General features: G+C 36.1%; 1 protein-coding gene across 1 annotated transcript in view; it reads left to right on the top strand.

Annotated features, from left to right (window-relative positions):
- Positions 1-1,518: 1,518 nt before the first annotated feature.
- LOC591796 (spectrin beta chain, non-erythrocytic 5) overlaps positions 1,519-22,764 on the top strand; it is a 54,933-nt gene continuing 33,687 nt past the window's right edge. Inside the window, exons 1-28 of the mRNA XM_030998840.1 lie at positions 1,519-1,662; positions 3,667-3,815; positions 4,270-4,437; positions 6,394-6,510; positions 7,094-7,164; positions 7,429-7,509; positions 8,205-8,320; positions 8,934-9,046; positions 9,480-9,667; positions 10,338-10,563; positions 11,189-11,323; positions 11,705-11,926; positions 12,406-12,614; positions 13,075-13,252; positions 13,837-14,037; positions 14,534-14,743; positions 15,136-15,336; positions 15,786-16,032; positions 16,538-16,719; positions 17,132-17,388; positions 17,781-17,972; positions 18,554-18,713; positions 19,343-19,470; positions 19,985-20,144; positions 20,645-20,722; positions 21,144-21,283; positions 21,668-21,791; positions 22,312-22,458. Of these exons, the coding sequence (XP_030854700.1) occupies positions 3,687-3,815; positions 4,270-4,437; positions 6,394-6,510; positions 7,094-7,164; positions 7,429-7,509; positions 8,205-8,320; positions 8,934-9,046; positions 9,480-9,667; positions 10,338-10,563; positions 11,189-11,323; positions 11,705-11,926; positions 12,406-12,614; positions 13,075-13,252; positions 13,837-14,037; positions 14,534-14,743; positions 15,136-15,336; positions 15,786-16,032; positions 16,538-16,719; positions 17,132-17,388; positions 17,781-17,972; positions 18,554-18,713; positions 19,343-19,470; positions 19,985-20,144; positions 20,645-20,722; positions 21,144-21,283; positions 21,668-21,791; positions 22,312-22,458 (4,380 nt within the window). The 5' untranslated portion in view covers positions 1,519-1,662; positions 3,667-3,686. The remainder of the gene's footprint in view (positions 1,663-3,666; positions 3,816-4,269; positions 4,438-6,393; positions 6,511-7,093; positions 7,165-7,428; positions 7,510-8,204; positions 8,321-8,933; positions 9,047-9,479; positions 9,668-10,337; positions 10,564-11,188; positions 11,324-11,704; positions 11,927-12,405; positions 12,615-13,074; positions 13,253-13,836; positions 14,038-14,533; positions 14,744-15,135; positions 15,337-15,785; positions 16,033-16,537; positions 16,720-17,131; positions 17,389-17,780; positions 17,973-18,553; positions 18,714-19,342; positions 19,471-19,984; positions 20,145-20,644; positions 20,723-21,143; positions 21,284-21,667; positions 21,792-22,311; positions 22,459-22,764) is intronic.

Here is a 22,764-nt window from a genome sequence, read left to right as displayed (position 1 = left end):
ATTTGATTAGCTTTAATGTGCCACGCAGGGAGGGGGTGCATGATCATGTCAGATGTAGAGAGATGGTCGTAGACATTTTGAGCAGTATGTTCTAAAAATACATATATACATAATTATCAATATGTGTGTGTAATGTAGACTAGTGGTTGTGGTATAATATTATTTATATCACCTATATCAGTGATATGTACGGTGAAAGTTAGATAAGGATTTATGTGTAATTTATTTGTAATTAAGAAGAGTCTGGCAGCCCCCATATATAGGCTTACGTTGGGTTCTAGGACAATCACCCCTGGCCAATTACCAACGGGACAATTACTCCGGCAAGGGCAACCACCCTCCGAGGACAATTACCCCCCGGAAAATTACCCCCTAAGGACAATAACCCCGAGGACAATCACCTATCTGAAAATTACCCCCGTTGGAGAATCACACCGGCTCTCCGAGGACAATATTACCCCAAGCCCTGAAAATTTCCCTCTTGTAAAATCACCCCTCCACCCTATAGATTACCCCCGAAATGTTTTTTTAAAACCGACTTATTATACAGGGGTAATTGTCCTGGGGGTTGTCGTCCTTTGCTGTCCTTGGGGGTGGGGGGGGGGGGGGAATTATCCTATAGGCTCTAATTTACAGAGGTGGGGGGGGGGGGGGGGATTTCCGGGGGTTCAAGTCGTCTCCGTTATTGTCCGTGGGGTATTATTGTCCTGATTTGTTTTCCTAGTTCTTCCCGTTTAAAATCGGGGATTTCATTTTTATTTCAACGAAATGTTTGATATTCTCTCTCTCTCTCTCTCTCTCTCTCTCTCTCTCTCGCTCTCTCTCTCTCTCTCTCTCTCTCTCTCTCTCTCTCTCTCTCTCTCTCTATCTGTATACTCACGAGTAGCTTGCCCTGTGTTCGATCCTTTATGCTAATCTGACTCTTGACAGCTTTTCACAATTCTCTCTTCTTTTTCATTAATGTCTCTTTTTCGTATACTGTATAGAGTATTGTGTAGTTACATATAAATATAATTATAAAATAGCAATTGAAAAAATATATAGAATATCATAAATTAGGGGGAAATTATGTCATGTACCGTACCCTAAAGAAATGTTTCCTTGCTATTGCATTGTCCGAAGCTCCGACATAATTATGCGCAATCCCCAGTACATACAGACATTAATCCTGCTGCAGAGGGGCATCAAGGTAAATTAGAAAAAAAAAGAAGTTTGAAGGATCGAGAAAAAGATTAGGCGGGAGGGACTGCACAAAAAGGAAAATCGCCTTGTTGTCTTTTGATCCTGCAACTTTTTAACATTCTAGCTTATTTACGCATTGACTGAAACTATGTTCTTAAACAAAATAATTAACTTTTGACCGCTCCCACCCCCTCCCCTCTAGAACTTCTCCTGTAAAATAGATTTTTTTTTCATGATCATGCGGCACCACAGTACCCCTTTCAACGAACAAAGATACATTTTGACTATTGTCAAGAAGGCATCTTTCTATTTTTCTTCACTTCCGTTGCAGGCGAAATGGTTTACAGTGGTTACGCGATCTTTGCCTTGGACGAATTATTTCAAATATATCTGATTTAAATTGTTGTTATACGATGGTTTAATTATTTCTCCATCATTTCTACAGTAGAGAATATCATTGGTATTATGAAAGACTAGAAGGTAAGTTGATATATTACGTATTTATTGTACGTAAATGTTGTTTTTTGTAGTGGTCTTCGATCGTGTCGAAGTTGAAAACGGTATTGACAGTGCAGTGGGCGGTGCACGATCGTAGCAAGCTCCACTGGCGAGGTGCGCCTAGTGTTCTCCCATAGATCAAAGTTAGGATTCGCTCGCGATGTGGAAGTTGATCCAGAACAATTGTCTACTCGATCTCGAGACTCTTGTATCGTTGTACATGCGCACTTAAGTCCACTTGTAGACCCTATTTAAACAAATTATAATTCTATTAATTTGTGATATCGACTTTATTTCATTTATGCCATTCCAAAGAGGTAATCTTATCAAACATTAATCTGTTGGTCATGTTAGATCTCTAGTATTGTTGTGCCAACTATTTTGTTGTTGTATTTGTAAAACATGTTCAATTTCATGATCATCCAAAATTACCCCCAAAACACCAGTTTGGATGTTACATTAAGCGTTAAATTAAAGATTTTTCGCTAATTAGGATGTTTCACATTTTGTAATTGTATTTGTTCATGTAAAAACTTTTATGCTACATCATTGGTGTGACCAAAGTTCGCGCGTGACCTAAGTTCACTATCTCAATAAATCAGAAAGATTTCAAAAATCTTAGTTATATCACCAATGGAAAGAGGCAAATTTTGCAATCTTTTGCGTCCGTTCCCAAAAATTATCAACTTCGATAATGGTCTGAAAATCTTCAATTTGAGAGCAGATCTTCTCAAAATTGTAAGTAAAAAGTGGTACCAACTAATTGTATGATATCTTGCCTTGCAAATTATGATATTACCTTATTTTTGATGGATCACATTTTTTGATAAATCAACTGTAAATCCTGTGCGTGAAGTTAGGCCTTGTTGTTTTTATGACTTTTTAAATGCAGCGCGCATGCACGATCGGACATCAAATTTTGAGATCGCGATAGCTCTGAAATCCTTTGATGATAAATTTTCTAGTTGAACCAATCTGTAGTAAAAAACTTTGCCGTTCATTTGGTAATAATTGAATTTGATTAGAATATGAGAAATCATAGATTGAATATCACATTTTGTAATATGTTCTAAAATGTCCGCGAACTTTGGTCACCCCTTCATATAAATTTGCGCACTGGGCACGCGCTAAATGTATACATCGCTCGTGCTAAAGCCGTCTTGTCTGGCCAGGCTGTTCATGCACGTACCTCATTCTATCACATGCAAGAAATGTTTGGAGTCAATGGAGATGGGCACTTGCATGCTTCATTCTGTCACACCAAGGAGCTATTCTTGGTCACACACAACTTATGTTTAGAGTCAATGGAGTAACATTGAGGAAACCAATGTGTGTGAAAGAATGAGGCACGTACTGTGGCGGTGCAAAAGCATACTAGCGACAAAACTTTAATACCAAGCAGTAAACCATATGTTTTTATTATTTCACTGACATCTCTTTGACTAATTTGTCTCTATTTTACTCTGTAATTCTCAGTCAATCTCACTATGTCTTTCTACCTACCCTTTTGATCTGTCTTTGTAGAGGCCTACCTTCTAACTTGGCTGTTTTCTTGTATTAATGCATGATTCTTATAGTCTGAAATCATCAATCACAGAATGACATTTATAAATGTTATGCAATTGTAACCTTTTGTTTTTCAATAATTTTTCAATCTTAGATTGGGTTGCTGCATGCCACTGTTTCATATTTCTCTCAAGTCATCCCTTTTGCAAAATATCACCATTGATCATCATTGATAAAATACATGAAATGTAGATGATTCTATGAAAATTTAGTTTTCAGTCTTTAAAATATTTAGAAGGGACTTCTTAAAATGCATTTTCCCAAACTTGCCATTTTAAAACAAACCATCCTATTTGTTTGGCCTGCCAAGGGGATACAGTATTTAGAAATGTTATTATGCAGATCAGCTTATACACCTAAGCAATACAAAATGTTCCAAGTATTCCAACAATGTTTTTTGTTGTTTTCGTCATTTAATAGCTGACTGATCTTCCAAGATCATGGCCTCTGTAGGGTCAGGCCAAGGTGCCAGTCACTTTGAGAAGGGGCGCATCCATGCTCTACAAGAGGAACGCATTGCCATTCAAAAGAAGACTTTCACTAAATGGATCAACTCACATTTGGCAAAGGTATGTACATCACATGTATGTATGTCTGTTTGTAAAAATGCTTCTCTAATTTTCATGGTCATACCATATTTTCTACAGGGGTGTTGTAAAGCACAAGTGCTTTTTTTCCTCCATGATGTCATTTTTTTTGTTATTAGAAATATTACAAGTTTTACAACAGGCATTTTATTATTAATATTATTATTTTGTTATTGTTGTTGTTGTAGTTGTTGATGTAGATTTATTTAGAGTGTGGTGTATTCCTCACTGTTATTAGATAACACACTTTAATACACCTGTCAGAAAATATGATTTATAATAATTTGTTAATTAAACATGTAACTAGTTATTTCTCATTAGTCTTACACCACACTTTATTCAAGGCCAGTTATTATTTTAGTTAATATTAGGATTCAATGTTTCTGGCTAGTTTCATCACACTATAGAATACTCCTCACTTCCCCCCACCTTGCAGGCAAACCTTCACATTCAGAACCTATTTGAGGACCTCCATGATGGTAAGGCTCTGATGCGTCTCCTGGAGGTCATCTCTGGTGAGTCAGTAGGTCGACCCAACCATGGCAAGCTTAGAGTACAGAAGATGGAGAACATCAACAAGGCACTCAAGTTCCTCTCATCAAAGGTTAGTCAGGACTGTCAACTTGATTCATTGAAATTGAATTTGCTTTGACATTGGTAGAGATAAACTAAAATATCACATTGATAAAAGAAAAACTGTAATGCCTATGTCATTATTACTAATTTTGAGATAAAACCAGATTAAAATTCAATTTATTATTGTTTCACGTGATTAAGGCAGTTCACGTTTTGATTGATGAACACAGATTGATTGAAAATTGACTCCAGGACTTTCAATAATATGTTGCTCTCATGAAGATGCCCCGATTGTAGGCAAACATCTATCACAATTTGGTTTTAAAAATCTTTAACAATCACTCTATTAGCCTGATGATAGTAGTTTATTGGAGTAAAAAAGTATATTATGTTAATGTCAAAAAGAGAGAGGGAGTGGACTAATTGTTAGCTATTGTTTGTGTACTTTGTGAAGAGGATGCATCGTCTCTTGTTCTACATTTATTGTTTTGCATAACCATAATATACGTAGCAAAGAACTGTGCAATAATCATTTGCATTTATAACGTAAGAAACACAGTACATGTACATGTGCAGTGTGTGATTTTATGCTGGTTCAAATCAGAAAGGAACTTTGCAACAATAAATCCAGTACTCTTGTCTTGATAATGGATTGATAATTGATTGATAATGGGAGTCCAGAGTACAGTTTTGGCTTACTTATCTGAGCTGCGCATAAAATAAAATTATGTGGCTCCATTTAACTACTTAGATTTGATGGTTGCTTTGTGGAATCACAAATCCTCAAGAAACAGTCAATGTTGTTGAAATTAAGTCAGTTTATTAAATGTGTATTCAGTTGATAAAACTTAATTGTTTAGGAATAAGTTTTTGTTTGTTTTTTGGCTTCTTATAAAAAATATATTCTTGCAAACTGTGTACCTACCGGTATTCAAAAGCTAATTTAGCAGATGCAATACTTTCTTTACTGAAGAAATATCTTATGAAATAAAATTTCAAACTTCTTTACACTGTAAAATGTTAAGGTGTTAACGGAGAAAATTCTGTGCAATTAGGGAACAAGATATCTGTGTTGATAACATTTAGGCCTATGATTTACACTTCATATGTGTATGGTGTGTAGTCCAACCCTTGTCCCTGTGATTCTTTACTTTGGAGCATTTGTAAACATAACTACAAAGCTTGTAAAATAGGAGTGATTTGCTATGCAAATATCAAGACTCAAGAGCAATTAACAGCAGCACGAAAAACAAAGAGAGCGCTGTGCAGTCACACTACATTGGTGCAACTAACCTTATTGATCTTAAGTCTCCAGAAACATGTGTTACTAGGTACACAAAGTTTGTTGACATTGTGGTCCTAAGGTGGAAATCAGGAGATATTGATTTTTTTTTAAAGTTTAATTATTTCCTGTACTGCATGGCTCATTAGTCTCTTTTAACCCGATGAATACGGTTCCATTTAGGTATCACCTATGTTTACCATATGACCCCACATGGAGTTAATTGGCTCTAGCTGTTGTCATTGTTAAGATTCATCCTTTTTAAAATCTTTCTTTATGTTTGTTTTAGTAGGTAAGGGAGAGTTTTACATTTAAATTTAAATTTGGAATATACATGTAAATATGAAATGAAATGAAAATATAAGTTTTGGGTAAGCCATTTAAGAAACTTGTGTCCAATATTATCTTATATACTACTTACATAATCTTTCCATTTTGATTCTAAACAGCATGAATATGACATATTATCATGTTCATTCAAACTTTGCTATACTCTAATAATATACTTATATATTACTGCCTTAAGAGCGTTAATAATACACACTTTAGTTTTTGAAAGGATTTTAACTATGGATATGTCTCTACATAATTATGCTACTTGCAAATATGATAATTGTTGCTTTTTAGTATTTTTGTGCATATATACAATGTCAACATGTCTGTTTTCATGCATTGATTTAATTGTCACTTGTGTTCTTGCAGAAAGTACGTCTTGAGAGTATTGGTGCTGAGGACATTGCTGATGGCAACACTCGTCTCATATTAGGGTTGATCTGGACTGTTATTCTTAGATTTCAGATTCAAGATATCCAAGTAGAAGTGAGTATTATATTGTCACCAAATAGAGATGATAAGTGATATTTATGCACGTTTTTACAATGTTGGAAGAAAATCTTGAAATTCAACTTATTCATTAAAGATTTTGAGGTCATTTTAAAGTTTTCTTTTTGGATATGAAGAAAGTTGATTCCAATCAGAGTGTTGTGGAATATATTATGTGTGTCAAATTTAACTTTTAAAACCAAAAGATAGAAAGAAATGCTTCTCTACATGTGTATTTCTGTTTCTGTTGAAATAACAAATGTACACTAATATAATCCGCAAGATGAAGTCCAATAATGGATCAGAAAATGAAGAGAAAAAAAGAGAGAGAAAGAAAGAGAGAGAGAGAGAGAGGGGGGGGGGGGGGTGGGAAGGGGAGTAAAGGCTCATATGTACATATACTCTTTGTGTTGGCAAGACATATTTAATACACGTATATAATTTTCAGAGCGAATATGTTTTGGTAAAGAAGAAATGATTCTTCACAACACTTTCTTTTTCTGAATGTTGTAACTTGTAATGAAAATCTTATGCATGTATTTCCTTTCTTCTTTAAAAAAAACCCAACAAACTCTTTTAGGATGATGGCTCAACAGAAACCAAATCAGCCAAGGAAGCTTTGTTGCTGTGGTGTCAGAGGAAGACAGCTGGGTAAATATTGTACCTTACTCTGAGCTTGAACAAAATCACAATTATGAAAAATATTTTGTTTCCATGTAAATTATCAATGCAAATGGCTATCAAAATTTGAAGAAATGTGAGAAGTCAAATTTCAAGTTTAATTCTTAACAATGGGAACAATGGTCTAGGAGGGGTGAATGTTATGACAGTTTTGAAATGTGTTCCAATCAATGCTATATCTTTTATGAGAATTTGCCTGTTACTCCTAAAGTATTATCATTTTCAATCGTTCAGGTATCCTGGTGTGGATGTTCGTAACTTCACCAGCAGCTGGCGATCTGGTTTGGCATTCAATGCACTTATTCATGCTCACAGGTAAGAATGAATGGATATATTATACTTGATTAATCACATGAGGATACATACAAATTGGTAGAAAGTCAATTTTTCAGATTGTGCAAAAACATGTCTATATACCAAAGTTGTAGCTAATAATTACAGTAACTGTTCAATTATTTTTACACAATAGTTGAAAATTTCATCTGAATTTACCTTTGTAAAGATTTCAGTGCAATTGATTTTATGACCACCGGTCAACCTTCTCCATTGTTGAAAATTTTATTTTTTAAAGTAACTTAATATGAACAGAAATGAAGTATAGAGAGGAATTATTGGACAGCATATTATCATTAAATAGTAATAGTACCGGAGTGTTGGCTCAGTCAGTAGAGCGTCTGCCTCACAACCGGGAGGTCGTGGGTTCGAACCCCAGCCGCGTCATACCAAAAGACGTTAAAAGATGGGAGTTGTTGCTACCTTGTTTGGCGTTCAACAATAAGGGATAGAGCAACGTCAATCTGGCGATGCTCAGTGGCTGCCGGGCTCATGATCAATTGGGCAAAAAGAATTTCCGTTTCGGTTTAATAAAATTTGGAGTGGACTATTAGGCTATTATTATTAGTAGTAGTAGTAGTAGTACAAAGAAATGGGGAGTGCATGGTAGTAATGTAACCTACATGTACAGTTAATGTTAACTCATTTATGTTTTTCATTTATTTGTATCTGTATAGACCAGAGCTATTGAACTTTGAGGTGTTGAAGCATCAGAGCAATATAGATAATCTCAACAATGCTTTCAAGGTGGCTCATGAGAAGCTTGGTATAGCCAGGCTACTTGATGCTGAAGGTGATTTTATACTTAGCCAGTACTAGTGTTGTATGGCATGCGCTTACTGTACAAATCAAATTACATGTATATGTAGGGTGAACTTACTATTTATGCAGTTTAGGCGCAAAAGAAACAATTTTGCTTTTTAATGCAGAAGTACTCAATTAACATGTGAGTTGAATGTAGATAGGAATCTCTCCATGTACTCTGGAGAAAAAAAATTGCTGTGTTAGATGAAAAATGATTTTGACTTACATTATATAAGGCGGAGAGGCTATTAGAAGTTGTGATCCAACAAATAGTTATATTAATAATATTACAAAAATAACATTGCCTCCAAGCCTTATATAATTCTGTTATAATACTATTATAATAATATAATATTGTTATTATTATTGCATTACATAAGGCTTAGAGGCAACAAAAATTGTGATCTAGCAAGTACTACAGCTAGGGCTTGTTTCATCAAAGATTTAGGATAAGAGTTTTGGTCGTATTTGTGTTTTTTGTTAGTGTTTTATTTAGGGTTGAAGTGAGGACTGAAGTTTAAGTTGAATGTGGAGCAATTGTCATAGGAACAATCATGAAAAGAGTTGCAAATATAAATGTCTGTTCCTTTTCTCTAAAATAGATTTGGATGTTGACCGACCTGATGATAAGTCGGTGATGACATATGTTGCTGCCTACTATCACTACTTTGCTAAGATGAAGACGGAGAAGACAGGTGGCAAAAGAATAGCAAAGGTATGATTGTATTTTACAACATGCAGACACATAGTTTGAAATTGAAAAATTATATATACGTATCATGTTTTGGAACATGCTTGAGAATTGTGAGGAGTGAATGTAGAATTAAATGTTATAGTGGATTAGAAATATGTGTATCTGCAAACATAGACCAACTATTCTGAGACATACAATTTGATACCTTATATCAGAGTAATATGCATGTTGAAAGGGTATATCTAATTTAATAATAATAATAATTTTCCGCTTATAGAGCGCTTAATACAATGTTTTTAAGCGCTTTACAGATATACTATTACCCCGGTCATTGGATTTAGTGCTTGCCCGCACACACCGTGTGCACAATCTCCACTTCCTGGGGAGCATTCCAGCCAGGCGTTACTTGACGCTCAAAAACTGTTTGACCAACAATTTTCCGTCTAATTTGTAGATCATCAGTCAAATCAAGCAGATAGACACCCTTCAGGATGAGTATGAGAGACTTGTGACTGATCTGTTGGAATGGATCACTAGTACCACTAGGAAGATGAATGATAGAGATCTTCCCAACCTCCTGGCTGGTATCCAGGAGGAGATGGCCAGGTTCAAGACATACAGGATGGCGGAGAAACCTCCCAAGTAAGTTAGCTTTGGCCAGGATGGATTAGACCTCTCTGCATGGTCACCAACAGGTTGTTTTCTCATCAAATCAGCTCTCAGTTAACATAAGAAAAAGGGGACCATGGGGGACCAATGGTCACCTATTAGGCATCATTTGCTATATAGAGTGTGCAAGTAGCTATAAGTAGTGCAGTGGGGCTTTACCTAATGTGGCTTGAGAAGCATTATATTGACCCCATTCATTTGGTGACAAGTATTGCTGAAGGAGCTTGTATTAATTCTAGACAAAAAACTAAGTATCATCTAACATAAGGGTTTTGTGTCTTTTATTAGACCAGGGCCCTGTATTATAGATAGTTGCACTTGATTCAAACCAGCATGAACATCACAATCAACATTACCATTATCACCACCATCATTATCCAAACCACTACCTATCTCCACAATCACCATAGCAGAGCTGCCAACCATTACGTTTTTCCCGGAATTATTTTGTTTTTCCCCTCAAAATTCACTAGTATGATTTGTAAATAAACTAGAGGTCCTAATATGGAAATAACAGCATGAAATCCTTTTTTTGCTTGAAATTCCTTTTTTTTTGCCATCATGGTTCCTGTTTTTGGTTGCACAAGGTTGGCAGCTCTGCCAAAGATGCTTGTTATCATACTTACCCTTCTGAATTTCCCAGGTATGCTGAGAGGGGAAACATAGAAGCCACATTGTTCAGTATCCAGACCAAGATCAGGGCGTGCCGTCGGAAGATGTATGTGCCGCCAGAAGGCAAACTCATCAACGACATTGAGAAGAAATGGGCCCTCTTGGAAGAAGCAGAACACAAGAGGAAGACTGCACTCCGAGAGGAGCTAGCTCGGCAAGAAAAACTGGAGAGACTGGCTGAGAAGTTTGAGAGAAAGGTAGGGTGAAATCTTGAATCCTCTGATGCTGATACAGTTGCTTGTTCCCAAAATAACTTGAATATTAATTACAAAAGGAGAGTTAACTTTCTTGTCTTGACCATAGATTGTGTGTATATTTTTAATAGAATCTTGTGCTCATATGTAGTCATTGGATGATTTGGATTTATGAAACTAGTTTCTTAAGCAGTTGGTATGTAGATAATTATCCTTTTTACAGATTCACTGCCACATTGAACTATACCATTCTGTACTTCTCATTTCTGCACTTGGTGCAACTTTATCCAAGTCTTCATGATGACTATGTTTATTGTGATAATGACAGAGAAGTAGTACTGGTACTAGTGTACTTTATTGAAGGTCTATGAATGAAAGTATTCACATACTAAACACATATTAAATATAATTTTCTAAAAGTGAATTAGTCTGTGGTAGAGGAATTCAGAATATTGTTGCAGATGGTCATGTTCTAGATCATCTTGTTCCTCATCACATGTTTAATCTTTTATACATTCCTTTAAATCATCATAAGAGAGTATGCTTTCTTTTTATGTAACTATTCCAAGTTTTTATATGTATTACTCAAATAAACAACTTTCTTCCATAATCGCCTCTTTTTGTCCAGGTGCTCTTGAGAGAATCTTGGCTAGAGGATATGATGAGTGTATTGACGGAGAGTGTCGTCCCTAGCAGTGATGTCCATGCTGTGGACGCAGCTACAAAGAGACATGAAGCTATAACAGCAGATGTCATGGCAAGGGTATGTATTGATGTCCTTGAAATTTCAGCTTGGAATTAATCCTCAGGAGTGTATTATTTATTATCCGGGAATCTAAGAAAAAATGTCCTCTTGTAGCCATGGATGGTTTGTGATGGTTAAGGGAACAGCACTTAAAAAAATATTTTTTCTACCTTAAATCCAAAATTTTGTTGAAAACTAGCACAGACTTTTTGTCACTAGAAAAAATCTCCATTTCAACATTATTTTTTCAATGTCTTTTGTAGCAAGTAGCTTTAGATGAATTTAATTTTTAGCAAACTTTATAGATTGAATCTTGAAAATTGAGATAATGACATGAAGGTTGCATCTACGTTGTGTTGTCTTCAACCCAATTGTGGCTTTGGAATTTCCTGTGTACAGAAAGAAAGATTTGCTGACTTGGAATCCATGGCACTGGAGCTCGCCAAAGAGGGCTACCACCGAGAAAGAGAGGTCACTCAAAAATCGCAGGAGGTCAGTCGGAAATGGAAGGAGCTTCTGAGGCTGTTGGAGAAGAGACAGGAGGTACTGAAAGGGATCAATGAGCTGATGGGCATGTTCCGAGAGGTGGATGGCATCATGGCGGAGATGAAAGAAATACAGGTTTGTTATTGCTTTGTTTTATTTTATATCTTGTACATACCTCTTACCATTACTGTCGTATTTATGGCTGGTTTATCGAGTATTCTGTTCCAAACGTATCTGATATGCTAATTTTTATTCCTCATTTTTTTTCTCCTTGATTCCTGAGAAATTTTGCGAGTGGAGAAATCAAGAATATACACAAATCCAAGCAAACATGAAGTATGGGTAGTAATTGTCCGATCTCTATTTATACAACTTACTGGTTTTGCAACAATTTGCAAAGATATAAAAATGAACACAATTGAGAATATGTGGCAGTGTCCAGATTGATGAAAGGCATTTTAAAATTAAAAGTGAATAATTAGAAATAGAATGCAATGTATTTCCTTAAAATTTTAAAAGGAGGAGGGGTCAAATCAGTCCTGTCATAGCCATGTGTAGATAGCTTGATCTTGGAAAAACTAGAAATTAAATGAAAAATATCTTGCTTTTTGCAGGTGACCTTACAGTCTGATGAGAGAGGGAAGCATCTGCAGGCTGTGGAGGACCTGCTTCAGAAGCAGAGCCTAGTGGACACCCAGATCCTGACCCAGGGAGAGAGAATCAATCAAGTCAACGTGATCGCTGACAGGTGTCTCAAACAAGACCATCCAGAGAGCTCTACCATCAAGCGCAGAACAGTGGACCTCAATGTCACTTACAATGCGTGAGTATATAGCCATTTTGGATGTGCCGCCATTTTTATTAGATAACCTGTTGTCTGTATCCAGCATTTTGTACAGCTTACATCCATTTCTAGCATTCTGTTTTTTATTGAGAGCAAATAAATTGTACTGTTCTTGTACTTTTTTATCTGCATATTGAAAACAAAGTGGGCAGGTAAAAAAACAACTGATAGAAGTGATCTGAATCATACTTGCAGTAATGCTAACATCAAATAAGTCACTCTTTAAAAAGTTACCCTATCACCCATAACCAGTATTAATTTAAACAAATTGCCTTGGTACTATGAAATAACTTACAGAATATTGGGGGTCAGGCCATAACAAAATTTAATTGAAAAGTCCATGTAAATTAATATCTGGCCTTCATTATTTAGACAGTTAAGTATTGGCTATGTAGACTTATCTAGTATCTGGTTGTCTGTTTCCTATCTTTTCTTGTAGAATCAAAGAGATGAGTCATTTGAGAAAGTCTTGCCTTGAGGATTCCTTGAAGTTCTTCCAGTTCATGAGAGACAGCGAAGAGGAGGAGTCTTGGTTGATGGAGAAGCAACGTATTGCCAAGTCAGCAGTCACAGGTCGTGATCTGCGCAGTGTGCTCAGCATGAAACAGAAGCATGCAGTAAGTAGACCATGAATAGATGAATGAATGAGTGAATGGATGAACCTTTATAGCAATGAAGTGATGATACATTTTTCAAAATTGTAAGGATCGCCTGATGTAATTATTTAGAATTAGTTGGGGACTCTTTATTGATAGAAAAAAAAGATTTATGTGATGTGGAGCCATAGACTTTTGTTGTTTCCAAAATGTTAGTTCACAAATATTTCCTTTATCAAATATCAAACAATTATTTTATGAGGGAACAACCATTCAAATTAGAACCATGATAATCTAGATGAATTTGCACACAATAATAACAAGTGATAAGTTCAGGATTTAATGAAAATTTATCAGTTATTGATCTAATTATGTATACTACTGCATAAGTTAATGTGTATTGGTGTAGGAACAAAAATAGACTTGCTACATGAATGTTTCCTTTCAGAACAGCATACAATAACATTTTATCCTCACTGATTCTTTTTACAATTTTTCTGTTCAAATTTCATTTATCTATTCCTTAATGTATTTCATTTCCAGAGTAGTGAGGTTACAAAGAGAGACCCTACCCATAACAATAATGTGCCTTATCTCATTCCTAGGTGCTTGAAGCAGAGGTGACAGCCAGACAGCGGACAGTCCAGGGGGTACTGGACACTGGTCAAGAGCTGATAGATACCGGTCATCCATCTAAGAGGAAGATCAAGACCAGGATGGAGAGTGTAGGAGAGAAGATGGATAAGCTGAGGGAGTATGTGGAGGGAAGGAAATTGAGGCTACAGATGGCTGTAGAGTCTCATGAGGTATGTGTGATAAGTAATGAAGATCTTTGCAAGGTCTGAGATAAGAATGCAAGTTTTCATTTATCGGAACCATGTTTGTACTATGTTTCACAAGCATTGAGAAGTTTATAGCTTATCTTGTCTTGAATAGCAGTTGCAAAAGAAAGATAAGATGATTAACACACAGAAAGTTCAAAACCTTTTAATAGAAAAAAGCATTAGCTTATTTTTTGAATAACATTTTACTGGAAAGGTAATTACAGTCACCTATGCTCGTGATTACAATAAAAATGATATTTACACATTTAACACTGAGCCATAGGAACAGGCTAGTTCCAACTTATTTTTAAGTTGCTACTTTTCTATCACTAATGCACGTAACTTCAGTGACACATTGTATTGGCACCTTGAACTCTGGGCCAGCAAACCTGCATCTTCAAACTATTGGTATGTGTGTTATATAAGAATAAAACCATATTCACTAGATTAAAAGTGATTCTTTGATATTTGATCCTAGTACTACATTGATGCCAACGAGGCTGAGTCCTGGATGAGAGAGAAGATGCCTTTGGTGTGCAGCGATGACTACGGGAAGGACGCAGACTCGGCCAAGGTCATGCTCCAGAAACACACAGTACTTCATGAGCAGATCCAAGCGTATGAGAATGAGGTCGTTCAACTCAGAGACAATGGGCAGAAGATGATGGCTACCATCAAATCTAATCAGGTATATTGTCTTGTCGAGAAAAAAAAGGAAGGATGAATGAAAAGGATTCCAGTAATGGCAAATTTGGATACCTACTAATTTTTCATCTATTTTTATTTTTCTTTGATGAAAATTTTGATCATAACAATTCAATGGAATATTTCCAACAACAAAGCCTTCTTGGCCATGGTTGGACAAATAGGTTTGTTGTAGATTTTCGTTCACTTGCAGTAAAAGCTTGATAACATTGGTTTCTTTATGTAATTCCTTTGTTAAATTCCTTATGTAGAAGTACACAGATGGGGATCTAGGGACTGTGCATTTTTTGGATAACCTTTCAGTTGAGAGCTGACATTAATGTTTCTAAAGATTTATTTGGTCAATGCAACATTTTACATTGTACCCTTTACCAGGCAAAGATGCAAGACAGGTCATCACCTCCGACTGATGAGGAATCCTTCACGACAGAGACAGTGGATGTACCTTACGAGGTCGAGGAGGAGGAGATCGTCGAGCGAGAGGTCATCAAGGAAGTGATTGAGGAGAGGAAGTACCCTCAGGTCAAGGCCCTGTATAACTACAAAGGAGAAGACATGCAAATAGCCAAGGGAGAGGTAAGATATGAGAGCCCCAGGGTTACTATTAACCCCTTAAGTGCCACTGAGTATACATTCTGGAGTCAAATGTTTAAATTTAATCCCTTGTTTCAGATGTTCTCAGGAAAAAGTTTCACAATGCATGTACCTGTTCCTTGTTTCACTAAGAAAGGCAAATTTTCTTAACCCCAAAATAGAGCACAAAATGGCAGCGTGGTGTGGGGGTAGGGGCACCCGTGTACATTTCTACTCTGCTGGGTATAAAGGTATGATAAATTTGTCTTTGCCATGTGGTACAATTCCACCCCTTCCACCTTTATCCCATACTGCTGTAATTTAGGGAAGTCTACATTTTCCCATTGATTTCCATACATATTGATTACTTAATACAGTATCTGAGATGTAATATCTGCTTTCTTGCTAAATACCTCCTGAATTTAATAGAATTGCATTCTCTCTTTGCACAGATCATGATATTAATAGATAAGACCAACAATGATTGGTGGAGTGTGAGGAGAGGTAACGCCCAGGAAGGCTTCATCCCAGCAAACTACATCAAAGAGGTCAGCCCCAAGGTCGTCAAGAAGAAGGTCAAGAGAAAGGTCAAAGTTCCTGAAAAGGTCATGGTCAAGAAGACCAAGATCAGACAGGAGGTGATCAAGAAGAGGATTAAACCGAAGGATAGGAAGAGTATGCTGTCAAGATCAGGGAGTGGTAAGAGCTTTCCTACAAAAGCTTCTATGTTAGGAGGAAGGGCATGTTGTCTTTTAAAGTAATGTTATCAAGGGGAAATAAGATGATGTTATAGAAGCAACACAATCTCAGGTAATACAATTTCTAGAAATGTCAGCATTCATTATTTTTTTTTACAAAGTACAAATTTGTCAACAGAATAAATATATCAGTACATGGAAGGAATGGTTGTAACAGAAACCTGATATTTGATTATTAAGCAATGTTTTGTTTTATCACTTATGAAGTGTAAATCCAGCTGTCCTTTGAAGATCTTCAGCCTGTCAACTCTGCCTTTTAACTCAAAAAAGTGTTTAAATAACATGAAAGTATCAACAGCATCAATCACCTTTTGGTAAAAAACTGGAAACAAGCGAACCCCCTCCTCTCTGTGAAAGTTTAGAAGAGCTCCAAATCAGTATTTTTGTCTCAAGAAGAGCAAGTTCTCAGTTAGTCTTTCCTATCACTTCCTTTCTGTACACAATAGTGCGAAGACAGAGTCATCACTTTGATGAGGACAACATTGAATTAAAACTAGCCGCTATCAACAGCACCTACAAGAGACTACGCAAGCTGAGTGAGGCCAGGTCTAGGTACTTAGAGGATGCCATCAAGCTCTTTACATTCTACCATGATTGTGATGAGTTTCAGGATTGGATGAAAGAGAAGGTCAGTACTGCCTCAAGGTTACCAGAGCATATAATTTAGACTCACATTTAGTTATGAATATTATACTGAATACTTGTTTCCTTTTTGTATCATGCTCTGTAAGATGTCATCAAAAGATGTGAAAATTCAGACAATAAGGACTCCCTTAATTTACATGTAGCAGTAACAGGTTTTCCTGTTTTTCAGCTAAAAGAAAAAAGAAATTGACTATTTTGTATAAAGTAATTTCAGACATTTTGTCCTTGTTTCATGTCAGTAGACCTCATACAGATATTTCTCTTTCCTTGATAAGAGCCTTTGGAGCACACTCTGAAAAAGGAAACCTTAATGATACCTGAGGAAATTTTATGTGAAAAGTTGTCTCGGTTATGTATTTACCTATATGATGTCCTTTTTCCTCGTTCATACATAGGAGAAAGCCCTCAAGAAGAAGGAGAGCTTCTCAGAACACGTCGAGGCAACAAGGAGAAAGTTTGAGAACCTTCTCATTGACCTGGTGGCAAACCAAGGCAGGGTTGAGAGGATCAACAAGATGGCCGACAGGTTTGTTGAGACGGGTCACAGCAAGCAGGGAGAAGTAAGGAGCAGACAGAAGGAGGTCAAGGAGCAGTGGAAGAGGCTCCTGGAGCTCAAAGCTGAGAAGGAGAAGATGCTGGAAGGAGCCTCCAGGTATGACCTTCCAAGTGTTGGCAGAAAACTTTATTCTGGTTATATACATAAGGATAGAAGCATTTCAGTCAGAAGTTATAAATGCATTGTCTAATGTTATTTGTTTATGTTTTTGTTTTGTTTAGCTTTGAATGTATCATGACCTATTGTGATGTATTATTTACACCAAAGCTTCATATGACTGTGTTTGAAATTATTTTCTTACAGAAAACATAAAAAAGTAAAATATATATTTTGGTAAAATTAAATGTTCTTAATCTGGCATTAACAGGTTTTATGATAAAAGACATTGAATAATTAAGAGAATCCATCATACCATTCACTATTCAATCATCTCCATGTCAGTAAATTTGATCAGATATCAATCTTTGTGCTTCAAACTTTTATTGTAGCATTGAGCTGTACAATCATTCCTGGGGTGAGACCAAGGAATGGATCATGGATAAGTTCAAAGCTCTGACGTCCGATGATCCAGGCAAACAACCCCTGCCAGCAGAGGCTCTACAGCGCAAATATGAGAACCTACAGAGGGAGCTCACACCTGTCATGGACAAACTACGCAAACTGGGACTCCTCGCTAAGGCGTAAGTATATTTGATTCAGATGATATTTGGAAAATATATTCCTTACTAATGAGGACGCTGCTCAAGGGTAACCAATTTCTAGTCATTATTAATTTTGTTGGAAAATTATTAAGGTAGCAAGATATACATCAGTATGATTAAGGACAATGTCTTACTTGAAGAAATGATGTTGAATGAATTCCATGACTTGGAGACCTTTTCTTTACATTTAGTATTGTTATATATTTCTTTGACTTGTTCAAAGGTAAAAAGAGGCTAACTTTGCCCTACTTGACTCCATCTACATTGTATGTTATCATGCAATTGGTCCACACTATTGGTCTAGGTCACATTTGTTTTAAAGGTGATAATGTAATTGATCACCCTCTGTCTTCCCCATGTTCTTTGATGTGATTTATACTATTTTTACTGTATCTACATGATTTTTAGTACTTTTAGAGTTAAGCCATTCTACCCTGATGAAGGTGACCATATCAGCAATCATCAGGATGACATCTGTAAGCCTTAGGATAGTCGAGATAAACAAGGCTACTTTGTTTATTTTGTTTACCATATTCCTATGTTTCTTCTGTAACTTGCAGAGTGAAAACCTCCTACCCAGATGAGGGTGATCACATCAGCAATCGTCAAGACGACATCCACAAGCTTTGGGATAATCTGGAGGATAAGGCTACAGAGAGGAAGACCCAGCTGGCTCAGTCTAGGGATATCACTACATTCCATAATGAATCCAAAGAATTGGTGAGTAAAGAATGTTTTTGGCACTATGTTTTGTACTATTATCTCATGTATTTAATCATAAATGCTTCAGATGATATTTTAGGGTTTCTACACTGCATTTTGAAAATAAGGGCTGAAATGGGGATGTTATCTGCAGGATAATTGTTGGAATGTGCTAATCGTGGGGGGGGGGGGGGTGGGGGGCATATGCAAGAGAAAGTGTGATACCATCATAACTGTACCCAAGGAATGATTAATTCCAAATGATTGTAAATTGAAGAATTAACATTTTGCAGTCATAGTCATTTGATCAGTATTCGAATACAGCCAACCCCTGTCTATAGAAGCCACTTAAAGGAACAAAAAAGTGGCGATAGTAAAAAGGTGTCCTTTCAAGACAGGTTAAATATATATCTTCAGATAGAGAGACTAAGAGAGAGAGAGAGAGAGAGAGAGAGAGAGAGAGGAGAGAGAGAGAAAGGGAGGGAGGGTGAAATATATATGTAAGGAGACACTGTTGACCAGTGACCTCTATGTAGAGGTGGCCACAAGGGTTTGACTGGTCTCAATAAGCTGTAGAATAAATGTGTAGATTCAGTGAGAATATGCTTGTTAGAGATGGTATCACTGTTTCCCTGTCTGTCCTGTAGATTGCATGGTGTAATGAGATGAATGGTAAACTCCTAGACACTGAGCTGGCTAAAGACGTGGCAGGCTCAGAAGACTTGCTCAAGAGGCATGGTGATCTACTTCAGGACATTCAAGCTCATGGAGACAAGTAAGTTTGAGGAATCGGCCTTTTGATTTGAAGTAATGTGGTCCTTATTAAAGACATGGAATGTAATTTATTTTCTGTTTTTGTCATTTAGGAAAAAGATGTCAAAATATCAACATTACCCCATTCCACAAATTTCATTCTGATTCATGATAAAAGCGATAAAGTCTCTTCACTCACACATTGTTGCACCTACATGTATTCTATGAATGTTTGAATCAACATGGGTTTCAAAATTGGCATTCAAATATTCTTTAAAGAGTAATTGAAAATTCTTTAATAAAAAATTATTTTGATTAATTTAGGCATTACCAAAAAATGATAACATAAAAATATATCCACTTATATCCACAGTTCGGTTATATTGACACTGAACACAGTTCCATATTTAATTCAGTACTCATTTCTCAACAAGATAGATTTTGATTACTGGGCTCAGTAATTTACTTGTCTCTAATGGTATTACTAGCCTGTAAGAAGTATTGATAGCTTATTTTCTTATAACTTTCATGCATAGGTTCACCAAACTGACCAAATTGGGAGGGCAGCTGCTGAAGACCTTACCTGATTCACTGACCATTGCACACAAGGTAGAGAAGCTATCAGCCATGAAGGAAGGTCTGGGAACCAGATGGGATAAGAGGAACACACACCTGGAAGATGCTCTGGACTTAGCTGTAAGTTCACAGTTTTCTTGACCACAGAGTGATGACCTTCCCTGCAATCCACAAATTATTGGCTTCCCCGCCGTGGTCTTTTGTTTAAATTTATCAGAGCTCAGTCAAGAAGGTTGATTAATTACAACGGTTTGATATTTGTTTCAGAAGTTTTCTTCAGAGCCGTTGGGGGAATAGTGTGATACTTTCATTGTGAACATGCTTCAATAGATTCTTTATCATTTATTATGTATGGAGAGCAATATGGTTATTGTTAATTTAAAAAAATTGAGTTATTCATTGTAAAATTCTACCTTCTGTCTGATTATAAAGGAAACAGCACATCAAAATGTTTCTATCAATATGAATGTTAGTAATGAATCACAATATAACTGTTTCTAATGATAATGTACCATTGATTTAGTCAGATACATTAGTTGTACCATGAATTTCACCATACTGCCAATGAATGCATTAGTCCAGGTATTGATTTAATTCCATTTCTTGATGTTGTATGACAGATGTTCAATCGAGAGGCAGATCAGATTGATGTAACCACCAGTGGTCATGAAGACTTCCTGGACTTTCGTGATCTAGGGGTAAGTTTACTCTCTATCGTCAAAAGTGTTTCTTTTTGTATGCCTTTTAAAAAAGCTCAATTAAACTCAATTAAAATCATTGAAATCATTTATTTGAAGAAATGAATATTAGAGAGTCCCCAGCTTATAAAATGTGCTTTTAAAGTTGAAAGTGATTTAATTCTGTTTTGTAGTTATTTAATATATATGTTCTGTAGAATCCCAAAATGTCTCTGCATTTCCAGAGGCTACACTTGTAATTTTGTTCTGTTGGGCATGTAAATGTATGTAGTGTAGTTGGAAATATGCACAAATTATCATTAAAAAAACCAATATCATCATTTTACCTACTCAGTGATTTGTAGATATTATGTTTCAGTTCTGTATTTTTGTTAAATCATTGCAGTATTGAATTTCCAAATATGTATTTCATATTATACAGAGCACAGTGGAGAGTGTCATTTCACTGCTGAAGAGACATGGGGATTTCATGAAGAAATTTGACCTCCAAGAAGAGAAGGTCAAGGGCTTGCAGGATATGGCTGAATCACTCATTGCCAAACAACACTACGCAAAGAACTTGTGAGTATATGAACATTGCCGCACCAGAAAAGAAGATGCTAGTAATGGATATTGTGTTAAAGCAGCAATATCAAGACGTTGTAGGCAAAGTGGTGGTATACCGATTCAATGAATGTAAATATTTCATGTCAATTGTACATTGAATTTACATACAGAAAGAATATATTCAGTGGAGAGAATGGCAAATATCAAAATGAGATGTGGCAATAATTGTTAATCTTAGAAATGAGCCTCCCCCTCTGATATACAGAATATTTGTATGGAGTTGATTTGAGTTCAATAGTGATAGCTAAGACTCTAAAAATTCATGCTTGTTCATCTATCAAAAAATTAAAAACAACAAACCATTAACCTTAATTCAGTTAAGTTTTTGCTCCTTTCCAGTGTTGGTTCTCGGAGAGATGAAGTGATAGAGCGAAGGAATAAAGTGAAGGAGAGGAGCGAGCAGAGATGCAAAGCCTTGAAGGAATCTCAAGAACATCTAGAGTTTGTTAGAGATGCTGATGAGGTAAGATTATTATGTAGAGAATTGACTGTGGATAGGGATGCATGGTCTTCAATTTAATAGACACCTTAGAAACCACAATTCTTATTCATTTGTGGAGTTTGGAATATCAATATTGCCAACCATAACCATTCATGCACACACTTGCAGAAGAACAGCCATTAGCTGAAGCAAGTGTCTCCATGCTGAAATAAAATGAAATGAATACTTCACTCAAAAGTTTTCAGACAATGCATTAAGCAGATAAACATCTAAAAGTTGTTATTGTGCCATACGTCCAAATATTGAAACTGACAGAAGTGTAGCTGTGAAATGTATGTCATTGGCAGTCGTATCAAGATACTGTAATTCACGAGTACTGTGAAACAAAAATATAATCTTTCACAATTTTTAAAGATTTAGAAATCTGTAAAATATGATAATGGGCATATTTTCAGTGTATTTTTCTTAGAGAATGTAGTTGCCATGTCTGGTTGCATTGTATGTATTTAATTTTCCATTCCATTCTGATCTTTTGGAACAGATATCATCGTGGCTTGCTGAAAAGTTTGAAATCGCTGATGATGAGTCCTACAGAGAACTCACCAACCTCCCAGGCAAAGTGAAGAAACATCAAGCTTTTGAAGCAGAGATAACAGCCAACAAGGAGAGACTAGATAAACTCAATGAGGTAGGCCAGTGGTACACCCCAAAATATCTGTATGATTGTCAAAATTACTAAACTTACATTATGTACAACTAACAAGGAGTAGGAAGTAAAACAGGAAATAAAAATGACTGTAAGAATCAATACTGTATGAGCATGCAAAGACATATCACCTTTTTACATTGATTAATAATTGAATGCTAGTTGTATATGGCTTTCAGAAAACAACCTGCTTATTAAATACAGGCATTATAATATGGCAATCCATGTGAGGCACAGCAATAGGGTAATATTTGATTAAACTCAATAAAATTACAAATTTTGGGTTCA

This window comes from Strongylocentrotus purpuratus, unplaced genomic scaffold (assembly GCF_000002235.5).
Source record: "Strongylocentrotus purpuratus isolate Spur 01 unplaced genomic scaffold, Spur_5.0 spur5_scaffold_5, whole genome shotgun sequence".
NCBI classification, from domain to species: Eukaryota; Metazoa; Echinodermata; class Echinoidea; order Camarodonta; family Strongylocentrotidae; genus Strongylocentrotus; species Strongylocentrotus purpuratus.
This window is presented reverse-complemented; position numbering and strand designations above follow the sequence as displayed.